The sequence below is a fragment of the Thamnophis sirtalis genome, unplaced genomic scaffold (assembly GCF_051295495.1).
Source record: "Thamnophis sirtalis isolate CommonGarterSnake01/CBP01778 unplaced genomic scaffold, rThaSir2_p1.2 scaffold_7, whole genome shotgun sequence".
Taxonomy (NCBI): domain Eukaryota; kingdom Metazoa; phylum Chordata; class Lepidosauria; order Squamata; family Natricidae; genus Thamnophis; species Thamnophis sirtalis.
The window spans coordinates 29,063,650-29,087,818 of NW_028261387.1; the positions used below are offsets into that span (position 1 = coordinate 29,063,650).

Here is a 24,169-nt window from a genome sequence, read left to right on the forward strand (position 1 = left end):
TGAAATCCCCCAAATCCTCCCCACTCCAGGGGTAGGATACTATGAAATCCCCCAAATCCTCCCCACTCCAGGGGAAGGATACTATGAAATCCCCCAAATCCTCCCCACTCCAGGGGAAGGATACTATGAAATCCCCCAAATCCTCCCCACTCCAGGGGTAGGATACTATGAAATCCCCCAAATCCTCCCCACTCCAGGGGTAGGATACTATGAAATCCCCCAAATCCTCCCCACTCCAGGGGTAGGATACTATGAAATCCACATTCCCTCCCCACTCCAGGGGTAGGATACTATGAAATCCCCGAAATCCTCCCCACTCCAGGGGAAGGATACTATGAAATCCCCCCAATCCTCCCCACTCCAGGGGTAGGATACTATGAAATCCCCCAAATCCTCCCCACTCCAGGGGTAGGATACTATGAAATCCCCCAAATCCTCCCCACTCCAGGGGTAGGATACTATGAAATCCACATTCCCTCCCCACTACAGGGGTAGGATACTATGAAATCCCCCAAATCCTCCCCACTCCAGGGGAAGGATACTATGAAATCCCCCAAATCCTCCCCACTCCAGGGATAGGATACTATGAAAGCCACATTCCCTCCCCACTACAGGGGTAGGATACTGCAAAATCCCCAATTCCTCCCCACTCCAGGGGAAGGATACTATGAAAGCCACATTCCCTCCCCACTCCAGGGGTAGGATACTGCAAAATCCCCAATTCCTCCCCACTCCAGGGGAAGGATACTATGAAATCCCCAATTCCTCCCCACTCCAGGGGAGGAAATAAATATTCAAAAACATTATTGGTATCTATTTTTATTTTTGAAATTTACCGGTAGCTGCTGCATTTCCCACCCTAGGCTTATACTCGAGTCAATAACTTTTCCAGCTTTTTGGGGTAAAATTAGGTGCCTCGGCTTATATTCGGGTCGGCTTATACTCGAGTATATACGGTAAATATTGCCAAGATTTTCTTCTCCAACCTGGATCAACCAAATCAATTGCCCTGGGAGAAGCTGTTGCTAATATTCTACTTTCATAAAGTGATAGGCATAAAAACACTGTTTTTCTATGAGTGTTTACTCTGTTGAGCAACTGACTCTCAAGATCAGCCAGTGTGTTCATTTGTATTATTGCTGATTTTGCTTTTAAACTTAGTTTGAATTGACCTTTAACTAAATGTTGACTTATGGCAATAGTCTGGACTAGTCCCTCCAGTTTTCTTGGCAAGATTTGGGAAATGGTTGACAATTGTCTTTTTCCTATGCCTGAGAGGGAGGGACTGACCAGAATAAATGGTCCCCCAGTTTTTAGGCTGGCATCTTAGCCACTACACCAGATCACCTCTCCTATTATTTTATATAGAGATATAAACTCAACTTAAACCTGTTTGTTTAGTGACTCTTTGAAGTTACAACATCCCTGAAAAAAGTGATTTACAACTAGTCCTCATACATACAACCATCAATAGCAATAGCAGTTAGACTTATATACCGCTTCATAGGGCTTTCAGCCCTCTCTAAGCGGTTTACAGAGTCACCATATCGCCCCCACAGTCTGGGTCCTCATTTCACCCACCTCGGAAGGATGGAAGGCTGAGTCAACCTTGAGCCGGTGAGATTAGAACCACTGAACTGCAGATAAGAGTCAGCTGAAGTGGCCTGCAGTACTGCAGCCTAACCACTGCGCCACAGCATCCATAGACCATTTGACATAATCAAATGGTCAAAATTCAGGCATCTGGCAAATGTAATGTATTTACAATGGCTGCCGCATCCCTGGGTCATATGATTGCCTTTGTGATCTTCACATATGGCTTCTAACAAACAAAGTGAACAGGATAAGCTATATTCACTTAACAACCATGTGATTCACTTAATAACTGCAACAATTCACTTAACCATGGCAAAAAAGACAATAAAAGTGGGTGTGACTTACTTAACAACTGCCTCGCTTAGCAAAGAAATTCTGGTTCCAATTGTCATTGTAAGTCAAGGACTAACTATAATATATATTTGTTCAGTGTCTTACTTGTAGATTACAGTATATTCTGCAGTATATTCAAATCATAATATGTAGTTCATATATTTTTATGACATAAATTGACAAGTATAAATGTCAAGAAAATTCATCTTTTAAATGTCAGTTTAGAATATTATCTTAAACTCTGCTAAACTTAAATTCATTTTTCTGTGCTAATTAAAAAGAGAAATTAAAATATAGTAGAAAGAATATTTCTCTTTGTTTCTCTATATTGCTAGTACCATTGACTGACATGAGATTTTCTTAATCACTATAATTTATAAGTTATAATAACAATAAGAATTTTTAATAAGAAAAAATAAAATAAAATTGGCAAGAGGGTTTTTAGCTTCGTTACCTAACATGATTGTTTTTGAGTAGCAATTATTAGCATTGGACATTGTGTAAATTGGACTGTCAGAGCAATAGGGAACAAGATATCCAAAACAGAATCATTCAATAAGCCAAAGAAGAGTATATGTATATGTGTGTGTGTGTGTGTTTGTGTATGTATATGTATATGTTTGTATGTGTATGTATGTACATACGTGTACACACACACACACACACAAATAAACAAGATATTGGGAGAAGAATGGAGCTATGATGAAAGTTGTATGATTTATTTATTTATTATAACAACTTTTACACCATCCAGTCCAGGAATTCTAGAAAGAAAGAACAAATTGCCAGTTGGCCTTTAAATCTTACTTAATCTTATTTAAACAGTAGCAATATTAATTTCAGTGCTAATGCTACTTCAGGATATCCACACATGTTCATCCATAAGCTTGGTTTGTCACAAAGGCCATTTGAAAGATACTGAAGAATAATGATAAAGGAATTGTAGCAATTCAAGCTTTCTTCATAATCACAAGAAAAGCAACCTGTCATTGAAAGATCTGAAGTTTGACACAATATCACAAGAGAGTGTGATAACAGATGAGGAAGATTCATCTAACTGAAAACAGAACACTAGATGAAACACCTAAAGCACCTAGAGCATGAAATGATTATAAACATGATCAAAACGTCCAGATGTAGTCTTGAAGAAAATGTGCTTGAAGCATTGCTTTTCATTGTGATACTGCTGTTTTACACATTTATCCATATAAATATAAATCACATGACTCGATCAAACCACAAGCTTTTCATTGTGGGATTGTTCTTTTTCTGATTTATCCTCATAAAAATGGATTGAGTGCTTTCAATCAAACCCTGAGCTTCTGTTAAAAATGCTCTTCCTGTGCTTTGTTTATGAACAGCTACTACAACACCATCATGCAGTACATGAAATTTCATACATCGCAAAGGATATCACAGACCATCGGGCCTTTGGATACGTATGTGGAAAGGAAGGGAATCATAGATTTGTGGCAATAAAAACAGCCCAGGCAGTAAGTATCAAGTATCATTTCTCATTTCTATCATCATTTTATCATCCACAGTAGCATTCTTTATGCAGTACATAATGCTGTCATAAGCCCCTGCATAAATGTTCTGAAATGACAGTTTAGCAATATCAGTCATGGAAAGGAATGAGCACAGTCATCGTTCCTAGTTTTTTCTTGATGTATTCTTTCTAATTAGTAATTATTTTCCTTCCTAATTAAGCTGTACACACTAGCTGAATACAAATCGGCTTACTTAGTCCCTCCTCACTCTTTTAGATAGAAAATTGTGGAAAACAAATAGCTATTTTACAGGGCCTACTCAAAGCATCTTTTTTGTTCCTTTTAATTACCATTATTTTGTAAGTATAATTTATATATGGTATATAAAAATGAATCTTCAGTTAAAATTTGCAGCTTGACCAGTATAAATAAAGTACAAATTAATTCACTAGGAATAGATGAGACTCCCTCCCACCCACATTAAAGAGATTTCTGATATGAGTTCAGATGCAATAGTTTCAATCTCATATAATATGTAATCTGCCAATGTTATTTCTATATCTTACAATTTTGAATTTAAAATTCATTTTAAAGTTATAATAAATTACATTTATGCTTAAATAGCATGAACTATTAAATAGAGTCACCAGTAAAGCATTAATAAGAAATTTAAGCTTGAGATGAGTTGGGTTACTCATTTTTGAATTGCATCATGTTTGAGATTTTCATCAAGAGAAAAAATTTACCTGGGAATTAATGTATTATTGCATTAAATGAATTTTATTTTGGTTTTAGTTGCATTTTCTTCACTACACAGCACTATCCATAATGGACTTTCAAAATGTGGTCCTTGCACTGAAATATCTCTAGGAAAACAGAGGCACCACAAAGAAATTTTATATGAAGTCCTAGTAAGGATTTACATGCATACAGAAGATGGAACATTGATGATTGGTCTACAACCTATTATTTTTAGGAAAAGTTGATGAGAAGGTGGTTTGGCTCCAATTTCAGAGGGTCCTAAAAACCTCTCAGATTATTTGAATTCCTTCCAATTGGAATTCAGGGTCACGTTTGCTTGGAATGTATCCCTCCATGTACCAGCAGCATTTTATACTATTGATTATGATATCGTTTTGGCCATATGTGGGTCATAGATACTAGTCTACATTGGTTTTGCTCTTTCCTAAGCTAACCGCTTCTATTAGTGCTTTGGAGGGAAGAAAGGTTGAAGCCTTGCATCCTTCAATCTGGGGTCCCTCACAGCTCAGCTTATTTTCCAGAGTTGTTTCACATCAACAAAAGCTGCTCTGGGAGATCATCCATCAATTTAGAGTTAGTTGTCACCAGTATGCTGATGAGATCCAACTCTATATATGTATCCCAGGCCAAGCAAGGGATGGCAATAGAAGTCTTTGCCCCAGTGCTTAGTGGCTGTGAGAGCTGAACCAAATCCAGACAGAATATCAATGAGACAAATTTCCTGTTGGTATAAAAACCTTCAAGGAGAATAATATTTTTCTATGGATTTTCCATCTATTGTTTTAGTTCAATTACTCTGAAAGTGCTGAAATATAATATTGAATATTTTTTAGATTCAAAGCTTCTTCTAATGGAGCTAATTCAGAAAAGAAGAATAAAGAGAGTTTTAACTGGGGAATAGCAACCAATATGCAGGTATTCCTTGACTTATGCCCACAATTTTCTTGACTTATGACCACAACTGGGCCCAAAATTTCTGTTGCTAAGCAAGGCAGTTTTTAAGTGGGCTTTTCCTCACTTTACAACCTTTTTGCCACAAATGTTAAGTGAATCACTGCAATTGCTAAGCAAATCTGATTTTCCCTATTGATTTTGATTGTTGGAAGCCAGATGGAAAGGTTAAAATGGTGATCACATGACCTGGGACAGTGCAACTGCCATAAATGCATGCCAGTTATCAGGTATTCATGACCATAGGGATGCTGCAACAATTGTGAAAACTGGTTTTACAGTAAATCACGTTTTTTCAGTGCTGTTGTAACTTTGAATGGTCACTAAACGAATGTAAGTCTGGGACTATTTGTACTTTTAATTTTATGTTTTGCTATATGGTGTTTTAACATTTTAATTCTGTAAGCCACTTAGTGTCTGACAAATGATAGACTACTAATTAATAATAAAATATATTCAGTTATAAAAACCTGTTAGCTGGTTTGATTATGCAATTCATGGAGTAACAGAACAGTTTTTTGCACTGAATTTTTCTTTGTAAGTTACATTGCCTTAGTGCCAGAAATGAAAATGTGGCTGAGAATAAGGAACTAACAGGAAAGTAGTTTTGTAAATGTGCACATAGAACTGCTCAGTTTTACAGTAATTTGTGAGTACATGTACACAACAGGCCAAGCTAAGAAAAAAGACCCAATACTGATCAAAATGGTGCTCAATATCTAATATAATTAAACAAATTCCATTAGTGAATGAAATTATTTCAAAATTTATCTCCATTATATATTCCATCGTAAATTGTTGTCAGGGAATCCTCATTTAATTATGATAATTGAGACCAGAATTTTTGTTGCTAAGTGAAGTGGCAATGTTACATGACTCTGCTGTTTAATAATGGCTGTTCCAGCAGACTCTCAGTTATTGCAGGCTGTTGAGCAAGAACCTCATGTGATTGTGATTTCATGTCAGCTTCCCCTAACTTTGTTTGTGGGAAGCTGGCAAGGAAAGTCACAAATCATGATCACATGACCACAGAAATGCTCCAACAGCCAGAACTCTCACGTTCAGCACAGTTGAAAGTTGAAACAGTCACTGAATGAGGGCCACCTGTAATGAACAACTCTGCCAAACAATATTAATTCCTTTGGTTTAAATGCACTTGCAACAGACTAAATGGTTTGATATTTGTCATTAACATCTGCCTTATCAGAAATGCTGTTTTATTAGCTAGACCTTTTGTATATATATTCCATTCGTACATAGACATTCATTCGTTATTTCTGTATCGTGTGTAGGCAGAACCTGTGATTTTGGATTTGCGAGACCTCTTCCAACTTATTTATGAGTTGAAACAAAGAGAAGAACTGGAAAAGAAGGCACAAAAAGATAAACAATGTGAACAAGCAGTATATCAGGTATTTTAATAATTTTTGGTAGGCAAGTGCAAAAAAATAATATGTGTTTGATTTGGTGCTTTTTTGGTACAGAACTTGTGATTCAAAACACTAAAAACCAGTTTATTACAAGATCAATTTCTGTATTTGAAGATGGTACTGTTGGTGTTGGTACAATGATGTTTGACAGTGATTAAAATCAACTTAGCTCTAGTGAAAAACTTAATCATGTGAACTTGTTGACTTGGCAATAAACATATTATATATAAACTTGGAGATCTTTGGAGTAATTGTGTGATACTTTTTCTGGTGTTATTTCATACATAATTTTATACACTGTGGGCTAAGAAGATTCATGCAAATGAGAATTTCTATTTTACATCTATATATTATGCAGTTCCCTTATGCTTTAAATCATGAATATGGCTCTTAGGCATCTGCTGTTCATATTCTCTCCCTTTTTTTGTCTTTATCTTTGACTTTCTTTGTGATAGACAATTTTGGAAGAAGATGTAGAGGATCCTGTTTATCAGGTAATTTTTGAAGCCATTTTTTGTGAAGTTTCAGAATCAGGGACATGGTTTTATCTATAAAATAATAGAAAAATATAAAACAAAACTTCAGCATTTCAAAAACAGATCAATAAGGTATCAAGGATAAGACTGAAAATTATTTAAAAATGTTTTCAAACTAGTATTTTAGTTTTTTTTAAAGCAACAAAACATTAAAAATAGAAAATAAAGGAAACAATGTTGCTAATACTAAAATATAAAAACAATGTCTAGCAATAATAATTGAGAGGTAATTTCAAAAACTAACTCATTTTTGACAGGGTTATTTATATTTACGCATGTGCTTTGAGGTTGTCCTTTTAAGAGAAGGACAGTTCTAATTAAATATTTTAAAGTAAATAAGATGTAAGTTGAAAGATGAGTCATTCTAAATTAATTTTATTTAATTGGGAGGTCATTTGAGAAACAAAAGTTGCCAAGCAGGTGTGCTGTCATTCTCAGAGCTGGTAAGAGTCTCCCTGTATTCATAATCTAGGATTGTTATTGAAATAATAAATCTGCTCATGCTAAAGATTAATGAAGAAATAAACACATTGCTTAATTAGGAAAAAAAATAAGAAATTAATGCTTCTCCAAAAGGCATACTAAATTTCTACCTGTGAAATAGGATGTCCATATCTTGTAGAGAAAGAAATGCAAAGTCTCTAGACTAAGATTTCATTATAATAGTAGAAGATAAATAGTTGTGGCAATGGGAAATAAGATAGGTGTTTCAAGGTAGGTATCTTAGTTCCAACTTTTACAGCCAATGCCTCATCCATCATCCAAAGGGGATGTTTTAAAAACTAATTGTGGGAAAATTCTAGGAAATATGGAAAACTATACAAGAGATTTTCCCCTCTGCCAGTTATAAGATTGTCCTCCTCACTCTATTTATTTATTTATTTTTCAGAACATTTTGTACCAATTCTTGGTATAAATTAAAATTTTGCTAGTTTAATTTAGGCCCTAGGAATCAGTCATCTGACTTGCAATGCTCAGTTATAATGTTGGTTTGGGAAGTATGTATGTGTTAGGTTTAACCTGATGTGTAAAATCTTCCATTATGGCTTTGCATTCAGTGAGTGCTATGTCTATGGATCATTTTAAAAAAAAAAAGCTATAGAAATATGTAAGAAGAAAGAAGTGGTTTTTAAAATACAGTATAGGAAAATTGTCTTTCCAAGAAAATGGAAAAAAATATGTAGCTGATTATATTAATTAGAATTAGTATCAATATTGATATAGTTCTCTGTGATGTTATTCTCATAGAACATCTTCGGAATCAGTATAGAAACCAGGCACTTAAAATAAACTCATTGCTGAAGTCCATGTTCCCTGCTTTTCTTAAATAAGATTAAAAGTACTATAAGGAATACATAAGCTCCTTTGGAAACAAAGTTGAACTCTGTTCATAACTCTGTTGAGGAAACAGCAGGAAATTTCTTCAATGACAATTAGAAGTTTCACATCTCCTTTATTTCTGTTCTGTAAAAGAAAGGCACATTTTTGGGGAGTCTTTTTTAGAAAAAAAGAAAGTTCATCTTTTGTCAACCTGTTCCTTTACTGCTGATGATTATTTCTTCTAAAGTTCAAAACTGCCTTTTTCTCCTTTCTTTTTCACCTCTGACCTTTCTTCTTTTGCTGCTGATGTAATAGTACATTGTGTTTGAGGCTGGACATGAGCCAATTCGTGAGCCTGAAACAGAAGAAAACATTTATCAGGTATAAAATTTGTACATTTGTGTTCTTGTTCCTTCCCGTAATCATCAAGCATATTTTGTAAAGTAAAATATGTAAAGTTCCTTTTAAGCTCATTTATTTTTCCTAAAGTCATAGATACAGTTTCATACTTGTACAGGTTTTGGATTTAGTTTGTAGAGTGCAGGTAGTCCTCGACCTACGACCTCAATTGACCCAATATTTCTGTTGCTGAGGGAGACAGTTGTTAAGTGAGTTTTGTCCCATTTTATTATCTTTCTTGGCCACAGTTGTTAAATGAATCATTGCAGTTATTAAGTTAGTACCACGGTTATAAAGTGAATGTGGCTTTCCCATTGACTTTGCTTGTCAGAAGTCACAAAAGGTGATCATGTGGCACCCCCCCCACCCCCAGAACATTTCAACTGTCATAAATATGAGCCAGTTGCCAAGTGTTCAGATTTTGATCATGTGACCATGTAGAAGCTGCAATGGTCATAAGGGTGAAAAAGGCAACTTTTTCATAAGTCACTTTTTCAGGGCTGTTGTAACATCAACCAGTCACTAAATGAATGGTTGTAAGTTGAGGACTATTTGTTTCCTTTAGGATGTCTTTTTCTTCAGAAGAGAGAGGGAGGGAGGGAGGGAGAGAGAGAGAGATGCCAAATTGACCCATGGTTGTTGGAATCCACTTTATATCCATAATTACCTAAAATTATTTTGACTTAACCAGATTTAGAGTTGCAGTATGTTCTTTTAACAGAATTAAGAACGAGTACAAAATTCTATTTCTGAATTCTGGCTACAATTATCATTTTGGAAGCCCTATTTAATACTACCAGTAACAGATTTTTTTAATCATAAGAAGTATGATTGAAGTTTATTTGTATAATACCTTTCCTTTGCTACAAGAATTACTATTGCCTTTTTATATTTGAGTGTTTACCAGTTATGTAGTAACATTTGTTATGATTTCATTTATTTGTTTATATGTGTTAATGAAATGTTTCTAAAGTGGCTTAGAAACCTTTCTCTTTCTCGTACAACACCCACCTAAAGGAACCTGGCAACCACCTTAGTCCAAAGTTTGGGGAGGAACCAGTTTCTCAATACTCATTCAAAGACTGATAATAATTTCTTTTATTGTGTTCATCCAGTTTTACCTGATTCTTTCTCTGTTTCCCACATCATTGCTATCCATAATAGTTTTTTCTAGTTCATAATTCCTTTGCATCTTATTTGAAATTTATGAATTTCTATTCACCAGTTATCACCTCACAGAAGTAATCTGCCTTTATTTGGCCTTGATCAATTGATCAATCACAACCTTTATACTCTTAGGAATAGCCTCCAAATCCATTATTTGAAATAGATTTTTGTCTCTTTGTCAGTGTCTAGCTTTCACCATCATATCTATTTCTAGTAAAAACACCATTGTTTTAAGTATTCTCACCTTGACAATCATGAAAATATTAACATTCTTCATGATACTGTTTAGGTATAGTCATTGCTTTCCTTCCTAGAATAAATCTTTACATGCTCAGAATATTTTCTTACTTTATTTATGAAATCAAACTATCTATTACCTTTGCTTCATTATCAATCCTAGGTTCACTAAATGTATATGCTGGCATAATCTTGGCTTTTTTAAAATTTAACATTCACCCAGATTTTTTATTTTCAAAATAAACTCTAACCTAACAAGTAATATCTGAGATTGTTAGCAGTTCCACTTCTCAATTTTTATTCCATCTGACACCTCTTCTAATCCTTCTAATTCTATAATGTATTTGCTGCTCAAGAGAAACCATTGATAGCACTATAAACCCCTTGTCATCCTTTTATCTTTCCTTGAACCACTATTTCTCCAAATTCAATTATTTCATTCTTCATTGTAAAAAGTGAAGTGATCTTCATTGGGTGCTGATCTGCTTCCTCATCTAATTTAAAGTGTTGGTTCTGACATTTAAAGTCCTAGATGGCATGGGGCCAAGTTATCTGCGAAACCTTCTTGCCCCCATTACACCAGCCTGCCAAAAGTTGTTCTGAGAGTGAGATGGGGGACCTGTAAATTTGATAAATAAAATAAATTCATTGTACTGTTTTTTAAATTGATGTTACATTCTTGTCCTTCAATCTATATTTTACAAATCTGTAGTCTATTCCACAATTTCTACTTGAATGGATTTTGGCTTATGGATTGCATTTTTCCATCTTCTTTTTGTTTATATTATGTGGTCAATTAATTTCTGATTGTACATTCAGTTATGTCTCTATGTAGACTCTCAGTTTATGCTCCTAAAACTAAGGTTGGAAATGCCCTTTTTGCAAAACTACTGTATAGCCTATCTTCTTCTTTTCATTTCCTACAACATATTTCTTTCATACGCCATCTATAATTTCTAGTGCCTCTACTTACCAATGTTTAAATTCTATCACTCATTAGCAGTACTATATGTTGCTAACATTATAATAGCACCCTTGAAATTTAGTATGTAATCATCTGATTTGAATAACCCATTCTATTTAACATAAATTCACTCATTTGCTTTTAATGTAATAGGTTTCATTTCAATTGTTCTTGGTTCATGGTTCTTACATTTCTGGTTCAAACTGCACGTACCCTTATAAAATGAGATTCCTCCCCCCCCCCACAACATTGGCACTCACGATTGTCAACTTTATTTGAAGTCTTAATCTGTGCATAGAATGTCAGAATTCTTCCCCAATAACTAGAGGAGTAATGTCTAACCTCAAGTGTCTCATCCTCTAATGTCAGCTTCTCTAAATGTTTCAGCTCAACATGGTTCTTTTGATAACAATGTTGAAGTAGATTTCCATTGCTTTACAAATTTTTGATGTAGGTACAGTCTCCATGGCTCAATTTCCTACATACTTGCAGAGCCCCTTCTGGCTTCAGAACCTGTTGTGAATTATCGTTGATGTAAAAAGCCTAACATTAACATCACTTTTCCCCTTTTGAACTTACCAGCAAAGATAGTCCTACCAGGAACTATCATTCCTACTAGGATCATTCTCTTGGTCCCTAAAATTACCTTTCCTTTCTGCAGTATCAAGGTAATAATCTCCAGGAATCTTTTTCTAGAGAGATTATTATTATTATTATTTTTTAAAAGTGTTAGAATTTGTCCATATAGTCAGTTTTAAATAAAGAGTTTTCTCTTTGTCTCATGCTTTTATGATTGGGGACATAAGAATAGATATTAGCCAATTTAACAAAGTCACTTTGAGTCACTGAGTCACTTTGCATTATTAGTATAAAATGTATATGGTTGTAGGAATAAGCAAGTCTGTAATCATGAGTTTTTACTGCATTATGTCAAGTTAAAGCTAGCAGTAATTAATACATCCTAGGCAAGTTGTAGAAAGTGCAATTGTAGAACTGACTAAATTTTAAATGCTGTGGATATTTTTTGGCATTTTATTTTCCATTTCTGTGATAATTTTTATTCATTTTTACATAATATTTTTATTTTATAATTATCTTATGCGTTGATAAAATACCAGTAAATTTACAACATTTACTTGGCCTAAAAAGAAGCTCAATTTATAAAACTACCCCATTTGGTCACTTATAGCTAATTTTCCTTTCCTTTAGTTAAGCACCCAATTAAATGTATGCGAATGAATGCCTTTAGAATTGAGATAAAAATCTCGATAGAAAAAAAAATCTTTTCATTTTGTAAGCAACTCAAAAGATAGAGAGCAAAATTACTAAATATAGTCATAAGTGAGTCAAAAATACCTCGTCTTAAAAAGGCAAAGTAGAAATGTACCACATCACTTACGATCCAGTCTTCCATGACAAAGTAGCTGTCAATGCTGTGAGTGTTATAAAATGTTGACAGTCCAATAAGGAATTTCCTTTCTGCTTTCAAACAATCTGAAAAGAACTTACTTATTATTTATAAACTGATAATACAAATAGCGTATAATAACTTTGTTCTTGAACAGTATAAGCCAAAGCTGGCACTTCCATTGGGCTACTGTGTCCAGTAGATATTATAATTCTAAAGCATCTGTAATCTGTAAAATTAGAATCTGAGACATTTTGGTGAAATGGACAATAGAAATAAGGAAAGTATTTGAAATGCAAATGTTTAAAATGAGATCTTCTGCATCTTTTTAATGGCTAGGTGAAAATTTCCGTATATTCTTATATTTGACTTTTTTGCTATTACCAATAGATAATAACATTTTCCAGTTCTCAAGTTAAGAATGTCTTGATTATTTTCCTCTCTTAATGTTGTATACAATTTTTTTCTCGTAATTTAGAAGATGTATCGCACCACATTATTATAGTGGTATATACTGTCTGCATTATAGTATAGGCATAAAGTAATATAAAATCCTCTCATACAATAACATGGTATGTACTCATAACACTAAATAAAAAGTCTCCACATCGGATAGTTAAACCTTTATTGGATTATATATTCAAATAAATAACATACCTGCTAAGTAATAAAAAAAGATTACATGGAACTTGATTAAATATGAAACATAATCTAATTATTTCAGAAAAAGTGACATGAGAGAAATGTAATGCTGCCAGTACAAATAAAGTCTAACAAGATATTAAAGAAACTAAACAGTAGCACCAATAAATGAAACTTAATTTCTAGAAAGTATTAGGCTACAAATGAATACAAATGAAAAGAGCGATTGGAACCAAGTGGAATAAGGATTCATTGGAAGGACATCAAGAAAATGCACAAGTTTCAAAAACATATCTTTTATTGATTCCACCAAAGTTCTTTAATTATTCATCCTCAAATGGGGAAGAAAAACCATTTCTAATGAGTACAGAGCAGATGTGAACAAAATAAAAGACTCAGATCTCTTCTACAAAGTACTAATTGGACAGTCATTGGTACCTACAATTAGAAGCTTCACATATTGCTCAAATCCTTTCTCTTCCCAAATAATAAATTAAAGTAACAAATATGGATTGGGACTAGATGCACAAACTCTACATGGAAAAAATATAATATAAGAAATAGTACAATATTACAGGATACTAATTCTACTTTCGTATAAACTTACAGATTTGTTGTGAATGAGTCCTTTTTTAAATTTAAACCTAGAGTATTAGATAGTAAACTCAAGACATCTATCCATGATAATATAAGATGGAGGCTAGTATAAAGATGTGGAATTCCAAGAACTATGGAAAGAGGACTTTCATCTAATTTATGATAAAAATGTGTCTGTTTCAGATGACAGAGTCATATACTGTATATGATCCATTAAACTTCCAGTAAGAGCTTCAAGTACTTGTCATGTTGATCCTAATTACATTTTTCTTTCCACAGGTTCCTACTAGCCAAAAGAAAGAAGGTGTTTATGATGTGCCAAAAAGCCAACCTGTAAGTGTAAGTATATAATATATTTACAGATGAACCCTTTTTTCCCAAAATTTTAAATTTTCAAAAATTACTCTAGCACAATTATCACAGTGAGGCTTAAAATACCTCTGCAGCACTTCCTTATTTATATAAGCTATATTTACTTTAAGTGTACAGAAGAATATCCATCCCAACAACTGATTTATATTCATCTTACGTTTTTGGATGAGCAGGACAGGGAGACTATTGTTGCATATACTTTTTTAAATAAAATTGGAACGAGGAATGGATCGAGGAATAAAGGATGTGGACGAATCATATGATCTCATCATTTTTTTATGAATCTGCCTTCCCAAAGCTGAGAAATTATTTAGAAATTATTCAGATGTAGATGTACGGTGTAATAAATATTCAGTTTGATCCAGATGTAGTTTAAAATGACACACAATGAAGGATACTATGCAGTGGGGCCCCAGTCTAGAAGGGCCCTATCCAAAGAAAGAAGGCATAGTCCCCTTTAAAGTTTTTTTTAAAAATCTGTTTCCTCTTGGGGAGGAAACATTAAACATATTTCTGTTGGTGGAGTATCTTTTTTCTCTTCAGTACATAAAGGAAGAAGACGAAGAGTGTATAAGCATATCCTCCTTGTGTTTTGTCCTACACCCAATTAGGTTACTAGTAGTTACTTTTAAACAAATTAGTAATAGAAGGAGAAAGAGTAGGGGACAGAGATAGACTTGCCCTTAGAATACAGTCTTATATAAACACTTAACTGTTATTAAAATTCATTCTAAATCCTGTTGCATAGAATATGAGAGACAAATGATAAAATGTGGATGATGACATCATCATGCAACTACCTTGAGTTTCATACTGGTATCAGACAATGAGATAGAAACACGTAAGACCATCATCTACATAGTAACATTGCTGCAGTGTCCTGTAGATGTACCATTTTTTTCTAGTAGATACATTGAAATTAATGGGATGAGTTAGTCCGTTTGTTCAATTGATTTCATTATGCCTAATGTAGATCTAGTTTAGTATGTTCTGAGCTTAATAAATGTTCAATATTGTCAGAAATTAAGAAATATATTTTAAAAGAAAGATTATAAGAGAAAATCAAACACAGCTCAAATCATTGATATTTTCTCCACAAATTATTAAGAAAAGGAAGGAAAATGAAGCATGCACTAATTACACACAATGCAAACAGGTTTATTTGTATTCATTTTTTGCTATTTTTTTCTCTATTAGATAATTCTTTAAAATTCAATTTGTGTCCAGATTACCCAGTATACTTCTGTCTCATTTACATATCCAAAGATACTTACTTAAATAGTAGATCTTTTTGTCCCTATGGATATCTAAATAACTTTACCTGAATAACTTAATCAGTAGAAATTTGTTTCCTTATTCCCTCCTTTTAATACATTGTACCTTACAATATTGCAGCTGATTTAAGATAGTATTTGTTTTCATTTTGAGGAAAGTTGGCATTGGCAAAACTATTTTCCTATTTTGTTGCTGAATGTCAAAATTAATGTGCTGTGAAATGAATTTAACAACTGCAAACATTTGTATACTAGAAAATGGATATGTTGTCTATACTGGCTCTGGATTAGGAAACTTTAAGCTGTTCCTGAAAATTTTCCTGTTGTGTTTATGGTCAGTCTTCCTTAAACTTTTGACCCTCACCTTCAACCCAAATTTTCCCCAACTGCTGGCATCCAGATATGTGAACTTCATTTTTCAAAATTCCCAGCCAAAATCTGGGACTTGATGCCCAAGATATATGAAGGGCACCAGATCAAGGAATGATGCTTAGATAAAACTTCCCACTCTTCAAATACATGTGAGCAAACAAAATAAAGTAGGTTTCACCAAATGACATCTTTCAATATTTTGCAAATCTTCTGAATATTGCAATTCTACCATGTGAAATTAAAACTTGCTGAAGTACAAGCTTCTTAATGAGCTGTTTCTCATATTTTCCCTAAAGCCTTCCTATTATACACACGTCAGGTTTTGCTTGTCATTGGATTTTAGCAACAGGAGGCAAAGCACAAATACCTTTCACTAGGTCTGTCAGTCAAGAAACAATAAAACCTAATCTTCCCATCAACATGTCCAAATTATCTGTTTACAATTTTATGAAGGCTTTCAAATGACTCGCAGTGCTATATTAAGATCTATCCATTCCCCGTTTTCCTGATTCAATTTTGCCTGCAGTTGATTAATCATATATTCCTACAAAGAGAAGGTTACCTCTGTCTGCAAATGAGTATATTCGGACTCAAGACACACTAATTTTGATTTTAATGGGTATAGGTCCTCTGAAAGACTTCTGTCAATCTAGATTTTCTTTGGTAATAGAGTACTATTAACTGCACATTCAAACACATTTCCACGCATTTCAAAACAAAAATGCATTATAGAACAAGTGAGGAATATGCAACCTTTCTAATGTAGTTGAACCATAGGTCTCATCAACTGAGTCAACATAACCAAGGATGAAAGATGTTATGAATTGCAATGTATCATCCTCACAAATGCCATAGGTTTCTTATCTCTATGGCAAAGATGGATTCATCTTTGAACCAGTTATGGCTGATACCAGTCAAATGGTTTAAGAGTAGTACAGTTTTATTAAGAGAGCCATAATGTCGTAAATAGCAGTACATGAATTCTAAAGGTAAGTTGTTTATTATTTATGGTTCAATACACAGTGTAGCACAAGGCCACTTTTTAAAACAACAGCAGCATTTTAATAGAGAGAAAGCAGACCTTTGTTAACCAGTCAGAAAGCAGCTAAGCTTCTTTTCATCCTATATTATTATATATTTTCACTGAATGTCACTAGGTGATCTCTATCACAGGTATCTCATTTGTGTTTGACTGCTTGTACTCCCTTGTCATATTTTAAGTTTACCTTGTTTTTCTTTTCCTGTATCTTCGAAAATAGCATCCAGATGGCATTCAGAGTAGCATCTGCATGCATTGCCCTCCAGCAATATAAACAACTTGCTTAAGCCAGCCAGGAAACCTATTCCACACTCGATACGGATATTTTATCATCCCATTAGTGATACATTTATTTTTCTTGGGAATTTCTATAACATTTGTTGGATGACTATTCTATGAATGTGATAATTCCCAGCTGAAAAACTTACACAAAGAAACAAAACTATTTTTTACAACATTTGCTCCCTCGTTCATTTTAATTTCTAATGGCAAAAAATGGCCTTTAAACATTTATCCTTTCCTATCTTTCTTCATCACACTTTATCAGCAGCAGTCAGTGTTATTGGGAGGGGACATGCAGCATGAAGATGTGAAGGCATAAAATAAGTGAAGTCAAGGAGAAATACTTATCACAGGCTTCTTGTCTGTAATAAAACCCCTTGAAGAAGCCAAATATTTAATATTATTCTTGAAGACAACTTCAAGCTGCACTTTGTCCAGGATGCAGAATGCAGAAGAATGAGCTATTATAGCTATTTAAGGGATTACCTTGGTCATCCCAAACGTTCTAATAGCATCATCATGTTCTAGGTTCCATAGATTAAAAAAAAATGCCACCTGATGGGACCCAGAAAGTGGAATTTATGGTAGCTGCTCTCTGGAATAGTGTTTTCTCTAAAATGGGTATGGCTCCCAACGTGGGCCTTTATAAATAAGCCATCTCTCTCCAGATGGACCTCTTTTGTGAGTCTTTTAAACTATTCTTGGCTTTTTTTCCAGACCTTATTTTTTGGGTGGCATCAATGTCTTTGTTTCTAAGCTTCTTTTTTTTTTTGTTGTATTGTTGAATTTTTGTTTTGTTGAATTCCATAAATAAACACATGTGTTGCACAAATCATTCATGTGCATTCTCTAGTGAATGAAAAAAGAACTAACTAACTTAAGTTAGTTAACTCTTAATTCTTTTTTAATATTTGAAAAGACATGACTTTTCATGCATACAGTTGCAAGAAAAAGTATGTGAACCCCTTGGGATTATGTGGAGTTTTGCATGAATTGGTCATAAAATGTTCTCTGAACTTCATCTAAGTCACAACAATAGAAAAACACAGTCTGCTGAAAATAATACTACACAAACATTAGATGTTGCCATGGTTTAATTGCACAGAACACGTAAACATTCACAGTGCAGGGAGGAAAAGTATGTGAACCCTTGGTTTTAATAACTGGTTGACCCTCCTTTGGCAGCAATAACCTCAACCAAATGTTTCTTGTAGTTGCAGATCAGACTTGCGCAATGATCTGGAGTAATTGTGGACCACTCCTCTTCACAAAACTGTTTCAGTGTAGCAATGTTCTTGGGATGTCTGGTGTGAATTGCTCTCTTAAGGTCATGCCACAACATTTCAATCGGGTTGAGCTCAGGACTCTGACTGGGCCACTCCAGAGGGCGTATTCTGTGCTGTTGAAGCCATTTTTGTGTTGACTTACTTGTATGCTTTGGGTCATTGTCCTGTTGCATCACCCATCCCCTGCGGAGCTTCAGTTGGCAGACAGATGGTCGTATGTTTTCCTGCAAAATGTCTTGATAAACTCTGGAATTCATTTTCCCATCAATGACAACAATCCGTCCAGGCCCTGAGGCAGCAAAGCAGCCCCAAACCATGGTGCTCCCTCCGCCATGTTTTACAGTGAAGATGAGGTTTTGATGTTGGTGTGCTGTGCCTTTTTTTCTCCACACATAGTATTGTGTGTTTTTCCTAAACAACTCAATTTTGGTTTCATCTGTCCACAGTATACTTTGCCAGGAGTGCTGTGGAACATCCAGGTGCTCTTTTGCAAACTTCAAACGTGCTGCAATATTTTTTTGGGACAGCAATGACTTCCTCCGTGGTGTCCTCCCATGTACTCTATTCTTGTTTAATGTTTTCCTTATTGTAAATGTGTCAACAAAAATGTTAGCATGTGCCAGAGATTTCTATAGGTCTTTAGCTGACACTCTAGGTTTCTTCTTTACCTCATGAAGCATTCTGCACTGTGCTCTTGCAGTCATTTTTACAGGACGACCACACCTAGGGAGAGTAGCAAGAGTGGTAAACTTTCTCCATTTGTAGACAGTCTGTCTTACCATGGACACATGAACATCAAGGCTTTTGGAGATACTTTTGTAACCCTTTCCAGCTTCATGCAAGTGAACAATTCTTGATCGTAGGTCTTCTGAGAGCTCTTTTCTGCGAGGCATGGTTCACATCAGACAGTGCTTCTTGAAACCAGTAAACCCACAACAGGTGTGTGTTTTTAAAGGGCAGAACAGCTGTCAGCAACACATCCAATATCATCACACTGATTGGAGTCAAGGTTGGCTCACTCCTGACTACAATTAGCTCTTGGAGACGTCATTAGGCTAGGGGCTCACATACTTTTCCCTCCCTGTGCTGTGAATGTTTACATGTTATGTGCAATTAAACCATGGCAACATCTAATGTTTGTGTAGTATTATGTTCAGCAGACTGTGTTTGTCTATTGTTGTGACTTAGATGAAGTTCAGAGCACATTTTATGACCAATTCATGCAAAATTCCATGTAATCCCAAGGGGTTCACATACTTTTTCTTGCAACTGTACATTGGGATAGGGAAAGAATAAGAGGAGGAAATTGTTATGGGTTGTGTGAATGTGTCTACATATTTTTGTAGAGCACCTTTATCAATTTATTTATATGGACACAATGAGGCTGACACATATGTTGGAATTTGATCCCATTTAAAACTATACCCTTAATCGGGACAGATGGCCACTTGGACTAGTGGGAGAGAGAAAAAAAGAACAATGCTGTGTCTATCTAGCCAAATTTATTTAAAAGTTTAAAAGTCATCATAGTTCTGAACTTTCATTTATATTGATAAATCCAACTATCCCATTATTGCTTGGCCAATGAAGTACATTTTCAGTAATAAGCCAGAAGAATGGCCAGGAGTGACCAACTTTTAACAAGCTGAAACTGTGTTAGAATGAGGTGTATATTCACATTTCCATAAGATATGAATGACTTGTCTGCAGCTAAACCTTTACTAATAATGATACACTCCTTCCTTCCTTCCTTCCTTCCTTCCTTCCTTCCTTCCTTCCTTCCTTCCTTCCTTCCTAATGAAAGTAGTGTGATGTCTCTCTATGAAAATAGAACAATAATAATTTTAGTCACATTTTTCTATTCATAATTAAAATTTATCTCAGATCAAACTTTGTTCCTATATTGCATATTTCTCAAAACCGCTTGGTAAGCATACTTGTCTGTATATTTGCAATATACATGTTTGAATAAACAAAGAGAGGTAAACATGTATTATGATTAGTTTTCCTGAATTATTATTTATTTATTTATTTATTAGAAGGTTTTACCATCTGCAACTAAAGTATCTGATTGGTGTTCAGAAATAATGTTCTATGTAAAATTAAATTACAGATAGTTCTTAATTTATGACCCCAGTTAAACTTGGAATTATGGTTGTAAGTTGCTGCAGTTGCTATATCAGTTGCCCACATGATCACATTGTTTAAAAAGCACAATCCCGGCTTTTCCCATTGCAATCGTTAAGCGACTGAATGGATTGTTAAGTAGAGCATGAGGTGCCTAGGCATGGGGGAGGCCCTGGGAGCCCTGGCAAGGGCCCAAGTTCACACTGCAACACCTCCTCAACTCACATGTGTCCTGCACTAGGCCTCCTCGGAACTCTCCCACCCCCTGAAACATATCATAATTTCTGGTACTGGTTATAAATCCATTCAGCTCTGTCATAATCTTAAATGGTCATTGAACAAACAGTGGTAAGTCGAGGACTGTATATCACAAAAATAGCTGGTGACATTGCATTTCTACCAAAAGGATTGAATAGAATGCACTGTCATTCTTTCAATAATTCAGTAAGAGTCAAACCATTTCAGTGCAAAATGATATCACCAAAATGCCATTTTAAAAAATATATACAGAAGTGCTTTAAAAATAATAAACATCATGGGGATACAAATTAAATTTAATTCCATGTCTTTATCTTGTGGAGTTTAGAAGGAGAATAGTATATTTCTAAGACTAAGATGCTGACAATAACATCAGATATAGAAAGTGTAGCTGAATCATATCCATACAGTGTGATAATCAGTTATTTTTAAAATATGTTATCAAGACATGTAGTGACACTGCTAAAAAGCAAATGTCACTGTTGCCATTACCTTTATCTCTAAAACATTCATTGTGTTTCCAGGTTGACGATGAACCTATTTAAATGCAGATATGCTTGACCTGAGTATTCTGCCTCTGAAAACTGGAAGAAGTAATTAATGATAGAGACTGATTAAGATATGCTTTATTTTATTCAAATTGGCAAGTAAAAGAAATGACCTGATCCCTTCCATTGCTTTTTGAACTGAGATCCTGGAACACTATTCAAAGGCCTTCTGTTTTTTATACCAGGGAACACTGTGCATCCCTGGTCATCCAGATTCATTAACTGGCTTCTTAATACTATTGTTATTCAGGAAATGAATGTTACTATACCCTTCTGAAGCGTCTCCTTCCTTCATTTTTACAACTCTGGCCATTTCAAATTTTGATGTCAATATGACCATCTTGTATTGTATTGCAGAGTTTGTTCACTAGTGGCTTCCTTCCTTCCATCAATATACACTATATTGCCAAAAGTATTCGCTCACCCATCCACGTAATCAGACTCAGTTGTGAGCGAATACTTTTGGCAATATAGTCTATTTAGCCGTTCTGAATCAACTAAGTGTGTGAAGATTAAAGACCATTTATTACCATGTGGATACTGCTTCAGATAGAAAACTGGTGTAGGAAGAAGAGGCACAAAATGTAAGAGCGACAGAGGGACAATAGATGAAACAGTTTATGGTACAGGAAAAATAAAGAGACAACAGGCAGTAAAGCCAAGTATCACATATACTAATTCTTCTGCTTCACGTGATAAAAACTTCAAATTTCTGCTTGAACCATCTTGTAATAATGGATATATTTGGAAAAGAGAGCATCAGTCCAAATTGTAATGAAAACAACTATCTGTTCTGAATAAGAACAATGGATAAAACTCCATGAGCATGGCAGTTCAGAAAGGCAAGCCTCTCTTCATAAACAATTAGTTTTTGTATCTACTGTATAGTGTGATTTCTTTCATTTTTTTTTCTTTTTAGATTTGCTAGAAAGATAGGAAATTATAATACACATCATTAGTTTTACAGAGCTTTGAAGGGATGATTATCTTTAACAGAGCATTATGTCACCTACTGAAATAGATCTTCTTATCTTATTCTTATTATATTATATTATTATTTTATTATATGATTATAAAAAGTATGTATGTATGTATGTATGTATGTATGTATGTATGTATGTATGTATGTATGTATGTATGTATGTATGTTACAGCATAACTCTGGAGTGCCTCGAGCAATTTCAACCAAACTTGGTATACAGATGACTTATACTCTGGAAACAAATACCAGGGGTGGGGGGTAAGACACCCCTGGTGTGTGTGTCTGTGTGTTCTAGCATAACTCTGGAACACCTGGCCCGTTAAGGAGGGTGAGTGCAGCGTCCTAGAGTGGCAATTTTTTGTGATGTCAGTTCCTTCGCAGCTTCCTCTGGAAAGCCAGCCCTGACGTTTCCAGTGGATCAATGGGGAAGCGCCTGATGGCTTTGGGGCAGAGTGCCAGGATCGTAGACAAGGTGGGAAAGAGGAGCACATGGGAGGGGGAAGGGAGAGGGCAGGGATGATGGGCATGGGAGTAGGGGGAAGAATGGGCCCCTCTCAATGGTTCCCTGTCAGACAAACATGTAGACATCTATAAATATCTGGGCAACACCAGGTTATCAGCTAGTTTGCAAATAAAAATAGAGACATTAAAAAAAGGCACAGTGGTGGAGTCCCTGTGGGAATTGGGGGTTAACCTGTGAACTATATTGCCTAATTAAATCTACCCTCATTGCCTATCAGAGAACTTTACTGCGGTTAATATATACTATCATCATGTATTTTCTCAGCTCTCAAATTTTTGGCATGTGGGCAGTCTTAACTTTATGTCTTTTGCTAATGGAATGTTACACTTCTGATCAGATCCTATTGATACAACTAAACATCAGCTTTGCTTTTAGCACTTCGAATGTGGGTTCAAGGCTGACTAGCCTGATGTAGGTCAAACAGGCAGGCAGCTTGGAGTGAAACTTTATTTTTTTTTAAAGTTCTGCAGAATTGAGATACATTTTACACAATTTTGTAAATAAATGTGTGATTAATTTTTACAGGCATTGGTTTAAATATTTAAAAGTGATCAGGCTATAAATGCCATTCTTTTTCTGAAGCCTGCTTATCTGTGTGGCATATTTCTGTGTTTTCCCACTTACAATTAGGCAGCTAATATAGAACAATTTAGGCTTTTTTCTTTTTCTCATCCTTGCTACTCTACTTTACAAAACCCCAAGGATTTCTTTTTAAATAAAAATCTTATGCACAGTAAAATCCTTAAAAATGATAGTTAGAACTAGGCAAATGCCCGCTAAAGGTTCTACCATACCTGCTGTTTTCATATCATGCTTCCAAAGAGTGAAACAGCTACAGTTATTTTGATGCTTCCTTATTGCAAACTATGAAAAAATATTTCACTGAGCAGGTTAAAAATGTTTTATTATGTGGTAAGCTTAGTCATGGGAAAACCATCATTATGGAAATATTACAGAGACCAGAATTCAGAGATGCATTGGACAATGGCTATGTGTATTTCAAAATGATTCAGAAGAAGTCCTTGCTATATCTGTCTCCTATTCATCAAAGTAGCTACACCTTTCCCAGCCTTCTACATGACTCTGAAAAGAAATTGTAGCTGCTTTAAAAGTCCACTCATTAAAATAAATCTGCTTCTTAAAGCAGCGCACTAGCCATAAAAAGTGAGGCTGTTTTAATCGTAGAGAAATGCTGTCTTCATGTATGCATAATGTCTCCCAAAACATTTTTGAAACACATTCAGCTCTATTATGGAAAGAAACCAGTGCTGAAC

The 24,169-nt window shown here is 34.9% G+C and overlaps 1 protein-coding gene across 14 annotated transcripts in view; it reads left to right on the forward strand.

The window, feature by feature from the left end:
* The window catches only part of DAB1 (DAB adaptor protein 1), a 788,454-nt gene that overhangs the window by 725,288 nt on the left and 38,997 nt on the right, over positions 1–24,169 (forward strand). For 10 of the 14 annotated variants that reach the window (XR_015697263.1, XM_087719599.1, XM_087719595.1 and 7 more), the window contains 5 exons: positions 3,291–3,422; positions 6,425–6,544; positions 7,018–7,056; positions 8,734–8,799; positions 14,112–14,171. Coding sequence is in view for 13 of the 14 variants with exons in the window: in XM_087719599.1 (XP_087575725.1) it covers positions 3,291–3,422; positions 6,425–6,544; positions 7,018–7,056; positions 8,734–8,799; positions 14,112–14,171 (417 nt within the window). In the remaining variant the exon portion in view is untranslated. The remainder of the gene's footprint in view (positions 1–3,290; positions 3,423–6,424; positions 6,545–7,017; positions 7,057–8,733; positions 8,800–14,111; positions 14,172–24,169) is intronic. The other 4 variants (XM_087719607.1, XM_087719605.1, XM_087719600.1 and 1 more) reach the window with 3 other exon arrangements.